This window comes from Schistocerca gregaria, chromosome 6 (genome assembly GCF_023897955.1).
Source record: "Schistocerca gregaria isolate iqSchGreg1 chromosome 6, iqSchGreg1.2, whole genome shotgun sequence".
In the NCBI taxonomy this organism is placed as follows: Eukaryota; Metazoa; Arthropoda; class Insecta; order Orthoptera; family Acrididae; genus Schistocerca; species Schistocerca gregaria.
Genome location: NC_064925.1, coordinates 214,184,596 through 214,192,474, shown reverse-complemented (window position 1 = coordinate 214,192,474; position 7,879 = coordinate 214,184,596). Strand labels below are relative to the sequence as shown.

General features: G+C 35.0%; 1 protein-coding gene across 4 annotated transcripts in view; it reads right to left on the bottom strand.

Annotated features, from left to right (window-relative positions):
- Positions 1–445: 445 nt before the first annotated feature.
- Positions 446–7,879, bottom strand: part of LOC126278480 (slit homolog 1 protein-like) — a 187,769-nt gene continuing 180,335 nt past the window's right edge. For all 4 annotated transcript variants that reach the window (XM_049978631.1, XM_049978632.1, XM_049978630.1 and 1 more), the window contains exons 9-10: positions 6,338–6,519; positions 446–2,925 (exon numbers count right to left, since the gene is read on the bottom strand). In XM_049978631.1, the coding sequence (XP_049834588.1) occupies positions 2,661–2,925; positions 6,338–6,519 (447 nt within the window). In that variant the 3' untranslated portion in view covers positions 446–2,660. The remainder of the gene's footprint in view (positions 2,926–6,337; positions 6,520–7,879) is intronic.

The window sequence follows — 7,879 nt, the reverse complement described above, 5'->3', positions numbered from 1 at the left end:
ATTAAATGTTGGATTAAAACAGATTTACTCTGAACCTCAATATTTTTGGAAAATCTTGTTGTTCGGAGTAAATCTACTTCATTGAAACATTTTTTGGAAAAATGTTGTGGTTTGGAGTAAATCTACTTTATTGCAACATTTAATAACAAAGCATGCAAAAGCATAAAACAGTCTCAGAGTAAAAAGTGACAATCAATACGTGGTATAGTTGCAAAAAGCCCAAGAATAAAAAAGCATTGGTAATAATGTCACTTAGCATGAAGATTTCATGTCTCGAGCATATTTGATACACAATGCACAATTGCTACACTGTAATACCCAAAACAAACTGAATGGCTCTGGAAATTTTGTTAGTAATCAACCTACTAATTATATGTACTCACCATTAATGCATTTTATCAAATTATTTTTTGGTGAAATGAATGTAAGCTAACAAAAGTAAAGCTTAAGTCTTTAAATAAATAAATTTATTTGTGAAAATGTTAAAATTACAAACATGAATTCAGTTCATGATTGTACAATGTAATGATATACATGATACATCCACAATTCTATAGTTCACATTTATTGTGGCATGTTATTTCAGCTTTCTTAAGCACAAAGTTTACTTTATGCAAAGGTGCAGTAAAAAACTATTCCTTTACTTTTAGATACACATCTGCATCTTAATCCTGTAGTGGGCATGCCTACGTATGTAGTGCGCCAACCACAAGTAAAATTGTCTTGCAATGTTCCATTGTTAGCCCACAATTGTGAGTCCATACCCATTTCTTCATTATCACTTCAGTTAATACTGTGATAAATTGTGTTGTCATATAACAAGCGAGCAGCAGTAATATAAAAAACAGCGAGTTAAAAAAAAAAAAGGTTCTGTGCAAGAAAATAGCCCAGATTGGAAGCAATGATCCACTCAAAACATTCAACAGCACAGTTGTATTACATTCCAGCCAACTGCACAATCCCACTATGAGGCATTTATCTACAAGATAATTAGTAACCAAACAAGTAGTTGGCTGGGATCTAATGCAACTGTGCTGTTGAATGCTTTGAGTGGGTATTTATTGTGAGGTAACACCTGTCCGTGGTAATAGAGTGATACAATGAGAGTCTATCACATCACTGTTTAACAAAACAGTGCTTCAACTTGTATTACGTTAGTTTATTTTATCACTACTTAATTAAACTAATAGTAAACAGTGACTTTGTTAATGTGTGTTTACCTTGGTAACATAAAGACAGCTATTCTTTACATGTGTGCAAAATATGCTGCATGTTCACCCATATCATTAAAAATGGCAGACCCGCTCAAGGGTTAATGACAAGCAGATGAATATTTTTCTCATTAACTTCGCAGTGTTATCAGAATAGAAAAAAATCTACTTTTGCTGCTGCAATGTTTCTACTGTGTTAAAATAATGAGATCACTGTGATGGAGAATGTAATAATGACAGCTCACAAAATCATTGAGAGAATGACAATAGTGAAGTTACTGATCAGAAAACTCAAGAATAATTCACGCAGTTTTGAGACTTCTGGGAAGCCCCATGTCTCAGAACATATGCAAAAATCACAGTACTTAGCAGTACTTAACAGAGGATGATTTATGCTGTACAGAATGACCTACAGAACAAATGGGAGATCCAACTTTGGTAATTATCATCTGGAGTGAAGTCCAACAGTGAGTGTGTGATGGTGGATAACATGATATATAGAGTAATGTTGTCGCTTAACATGAATCTACAAAAGATCAAATACAAGCACCAATGAATAATTAATAATTGCACTACAGGTTTCTACAACTAAGTTGATATTATTTCGACATCTTGTTGCAATACTCAATGTCGTAACACTCAATACTCAATGTGGTAACACTAGAATCTGTAGAAGAAATTAATTCACTTATACTCCTCCTGTTTAACGTCAATCATATTACTGCACCACCTCATTGCAAATAAAATACTTTTTCTTCCACCATTTAGTTGTTTGAATCCTTGACATTACAATCTAACACACATGTTCTCCTTTGTTACAGTAAATAGAATTTGCAACACACATATTACTCTGTATGATTCAAATCATTTTATACTGGACACCAAAGAGGGAAATGATAAGTTTCAAAAACTTGGATGCACTTCAGCACTATAAGGAGATACAGTAATGTTGAATTAGCATTCCTAATTTTTTTGCCATTCCTGATGGCTTACCAATATGACAGCCATAGTTAATATATTTGTGCCTCTCAGCAGGTTGAAGAAATGGATATGAAGATGGAAAGAAAGACACAACATATGTTAAATTTGTAAATAAAATTGGTGAAATAATTGTATATCATAATGGCTGCTGCTTGACTTTCAACAATAGAAAGCTCTTATTTTATGTGTTTTTATCCGCAGAGAAGTGAGGAGAACAGATGTAGACTTCCGTAAGAAATATGGAATGTTTCTCCAACTACTGTGTAGGCCATTCCCCTGTTTGCAATTTAGCAATTTCTAATCATGAAATGTACCTGGTTGTCACGTATATAAGATAATAAACATAGTCTTTAAAAAATTGATCACTACTGATAGATAGTGATGAAGCATCAGACTATATACCAGTCATCTGGTCTCATGCACCACACACTTTGACATCTCCTTACTCAATCATACCATTTTCATCAGTTAGAAACGGCGGTTTCGCCTGCGCACAGCAGTTCGCCGTCTCCACGTGAGAGCAACACCAATCACAACCAGGATGATCAGCAGCACACACAATCCTAGTATGACACCAAGTGCCACACCTGAGCCACCCATAGTAAGGCTGACATTCACATCTCCGTCTGACGCTGCTGTCATGCGACTGAATGGTTCCCTGCACAGTGCAGGCTTTGACTGATTGAAGAAATGTACTAATCGCCTTCCTCGCAATGCTGCAGGTGTGCTACATCTGCAATAAAAATAAGATGTAACTGAAGTTGGTGTAAAACTGTCAACAATAAGTCATGTGGGCCTAAGAATACCTTAACGTGCCTTTTTTGAAAGTATGAATAATTTATTGTATTCTAGTAAACCATTGTTTTCTAGTGTTGGACAATATGCCTCCTTTACAGTTATTTATTCAGCTGGAATTTTAATTATGGGAAAAACTTTTGGATACAGCAATTATTTCACAAGGGAACACTACCAACAGCTATAAGCCAATTAAAATTACTTGACTGCTGAGTTCTGTCAATTGCTGCTACAGTATTGTCACATCCACTGTCAACTACTAGTTGTTGTAGAAATGGTGATGTTTGCTGATGACACTAGCATTTTTATAATCTGAAGAGGTTGATAAAAACTACCAAGATGGTTGATATCTCTTGGCATGTCTTACCACATACAAAGTACAAGAACAAACTGCATTCTTCCTACACTCTCCATACACCATAAGCATGTCGGCTTTTTCTGCTTTGGTACACTCATGACCTACTGCTTGGATGTCACACTATTAACTGACCAGTCAGTCACAATTTACTCAAGGAACACACAAGTGCACTGTAAACAAACATACGTAGCACCTATGCAAGCTGAAAGTCAAAAACAAGTGTCGGTGTGGAAAATTTTCAAAATATGACATCTTGTAAATGACTTGCAGTGGAATCCTGTAACATACACCACTGACATTCTAATTTACCCTACTTCTAGTATGCTAATGTCAATAGGTATTGTTCCATTTCAAACAGTGTTACGTTTGCTCAAAAAATATGCTTTCTAACTATTATTCCAATCTGTCTGTTGTCCAGCAATATGACCCCCTGATGACCAGTCCAAAAACTGCACTTCAATAGCACTTTTCTATTTCTACAATATTTGCAGTCCAAGCTTTAGGTGATTTACCCTGTATAGGTCAAGAACCGGAGTGAGGCAAGTGCCAAACCTTGCTGTACACTGTATTTAATATTTCGTCATTCTGAACTGAGTCTTATTCCTTTTGCATCACTTGCCAATGTGGCAAGTTCTTTTCTGTTGCTAATATATTATTCCATTCACGCAAGGGAACTGCCTTTATGAGTTTAGTTTATCCCAGTAAAATTTCATGGTCACACAATCGAAGGCCTTGGAAAGCTCACAAAAGTTATTAACAAGGTAATTTTTCTTGTTTAGTTCTTTCAAAGCTGAGTTTGCTAGAACATATATTGCTTTTGTGCTAAAAATACTTTTACAGATTCAAACTGAGCTGTTGTTAATAATATAATCCCAATAATCTTCCATAAGCTATCTTGTCTGGAATTTTTGAGAACACAGGAAGGAAGGAGATAGTTCTCTCAACAGAGGTCAGTTGATTATTGCCATTTATATTAATGGATGCTGCTACTGCATGCTTTTCTTTCACAGAAATGTACCTTGACTATATAACTGGTTATGAAGGTAATGTAACTGAAGAGGGTAGGGGGGGCTAGCAGATCAGCAAAAGATTTTAGCACTTTGTTTGCGACACTATCACAGTTGGAAGAGTGATGCAATGATTTCTGTGACCTTTCTACAGACAATTTGGCAATATTAAAGTCTGCTGGTGGAGTATGCAATGTCTCTTTAAGTTTAATGGATCTACTCTCATTGGATCTGAGATCTGTTCAAAGAGTGATGGAGATATACAGTTTGAGTATTACTAAAAGCAATAGAAAAATTCATAAATGGATCTAGCAACAGACTAGAATGGATTTCATAATTATGGCTAACAAAATGAAATCGTGTTTGGTGGGAATGGGTGATTGTCAAATGATGGAAGTTATTTCCTAAATAAGAGAAAGCCAAAGAGATGACCTAATATAATGGGGTAGATAATATCAGAAAACATGTAAGAGCACAATGGGCATAAGTAAAAGTTCAAGAGAGGCCTTTATGCCACTGCAGATGATGATACACAGAGTATAAAAAGCAGTATTGGTAAGAAACAAACTTTGAGAGGTGATAGAGGATACCTTGAGTAACACCTGATTCATTTTGCTTATAATTCCAGATTTTACAGTAACAATTAATCAGACCAGATACCAATAGTAAATAACCTTGTCAAACTACTGGGTTTACTTTGTTTCTCATTTATGCAAATGATATTGAAATTCCAATCAATGCCATTCATTTAACTCTGTTTGCTAATACAAATGTTTTGGTAACTGGTGTAAACATCTGCAACCAGAGTTTTGGAATGTATACAAAATTGGTTTTAAATGGACAAGTTAATTTTTATATTTCAAAAACTAATTATATTAATTGTAGAAAAACCTGAGCCTCAGAATTCAAAATAACCCCAATGAGAAGGCAGCTGTCACCAAATTTTTAGGTTTGCATATTGGAAAAAATTTAGACAGTATGCAAAACAATCTACTATCATTGCATCCATTCGGCTATTACCTGTAGCCTCACTTTCTGGGGTCATAATAAGGGAAACTAAAAACGAAGTTCAAACAATGGAAAATCCAGGACATAATGTTAAAAATCATCTTCACTATACAAAAGCAAGCTCTTGGAATAAATATCAACAGTTCAAGGCTATCACCCTTCAAACAGTTGTTTTAACAGCCAAATATTCTACCTTTGCTATGCTTTTATATACAAAAAAGTGTAATCAATATAAACAGGTGTACCACAGTTTCAAAACTAACTTGATCTTCATTCTTCTGATAGAAGAACGTGCAGTGACATCCATATAAAGAGGATAAGCAAGGTTCTATCACAAAAACAATCCAACATTCAGGATACTAGATTGTATAACAAACTTCTGACACAGATTAAAAAAAAAAAAAAAAAAAAAAAAAAAAAAAAAAAAAAAAAAAAAAAAAAAAAAACTATTGCCACTTTAAAAAGCAGCAATTTAATTTTTAATGACCAACTGTCATTACGGTCTAAATTAATGCTGACAATAAAGTTACAGCATATAACTATTGGTGCAAGTAACTATTTTTGTTTATTATATGTTAACAGTATTTCTAATCAAGTGTTTGGTATAATGTGAACGAGTATTTTTGAGAAAAGCGTTAGAACTCAGATTTTATCTGTATGTAAATGGCAACTATGTATTCCATACAAAAATACCTTTTACATACATTTTGTAATTGAGATTTTATTTGTACGATACTGTCCACATAAAATACATTTTCATACATTTTTGTACTTAGAGGCATGTATGCAGTATTGGTAGGGCTCTGGTACTATGCACCTTTGTCTCGCAATTTTTACACTATTTTCTGATAAAATCCTTGCAATGTATATTGTGTCTGGATGAATAAACTAATACTACTACTACAGTAATTCGGCCTTGTGAAAGTATGAGACATCATTGAATATCATTGATTATGGCTGTTAGTCCTGCTTATTACCTGAGCTCGTACAGAAGGTCAGCATGAGTTGTTGGGTATAGAAGTGTAACGACAGTGTCCACCATCCACTGCAGGGAGCATTGGCAGTCCCAGGGATTGTGCTGCAGATCAATCCATTCTAGATTTTCCCACTGAACTGTAGTCTGATCTAGGGTCTCCAGGGCATTGCCACTCAAATCCAGCTGTGAAGAACATTAATGAAAATATTATATCAATACCTATTGCATTGCAACTATAAAACACAAATTTGTAAACATACAGACAACTTATGCGTTATGAAATAACTTGAGCTCATAGCAAAATGAGCCAAAAGTCACAAAGGGGTTGTAACTGTGAATAACTGTTTGATTATTCTTTCCTCTTATCTTTTGTTTCAGTTTCTGACAGGTGAAGTGTAAACATTCACCAATCCTTGGTCTTTAAGTCTGTGATGTATTGATGAAAGTAATGATAAATAAAAAGTTATTCACACTAATGAACCTTTCATGACTTTTGTCCCACTCTGTAAAAGTGATGACTGCCAAGTTGACATTTGCTTATTGATGACTATCCTCTTACACAGTACAACATCATCTTCTGATGCAAACAATTCTTTTTTTAAGCACCTAGATCAGTCATGTAAAGTTTGAATGGTTCAGTTTATCATAATTTTCTGTCCACAACAATAAATGTCATTCAGTTAGAATGATACCTGTATTGAAACTTTTATCTGCACATTCATTGACTTTTTGGGCAATTCAGCCTGATGAAACATATACTAAACATGATTGCAAGCTCATTTAACAAGTAATGCTTCACCTTCAACAATCAATAATGAACAGTGTACACACCAGAGGTGACTAAGTATTATTTTTTAAAGTAGCACACCCGGAGTTGATGTGGTAAGCAGGTGTTTGCTACAAAACATCAGCACTTTAAAACCATGTGTCTCACACGCAATGCTCATTCAGTACCATATATGCCTAAAATTTTCATTTGTGATCATAGCCTCCTTATCTCAAAATACATGGCTTAGAGTTCTCTGCAATGTGTGTAATTTTTATCCTAAAGCTTTTGGAACACTCTTTGTAGACTACCTACAATGCACTTTTGCAGTCAGCCCATAGATGTGATTATAATGCTGTTACTTGTCTCACTTGAAAGTTGTGTTGAATGCTCCTTTCACCTCTCTGCTATTCGTTTTAAGGCCTGCTGCATGATTACAAACTGCAAGGGGCAATGGTAAACCAGGTGAGTGGCTGTCTCTCTCATAGACCAACTTCCATCATGACATTCCTGATGATACTAGCTGATGTTCTGGCTGCAATTTATCTGTTAATGTATTCTGTGACTACTGTGTCATCAAAAAGGTAGCTCACCTAATGTGGTGGCCCATGTGTGAGTCAGTACATTGCTGGTATTCTGAACTGGCATGATCAACCTGCATGGTTTTTTAGCATCTCACAGTGACACTGAAATACAGCTGACACCTCATGTTTAGCATGATGTGGTTATTTGTAGGGCCATCTCAGAATATTCGTCTTCAGTATGTGTTTTGCTGCT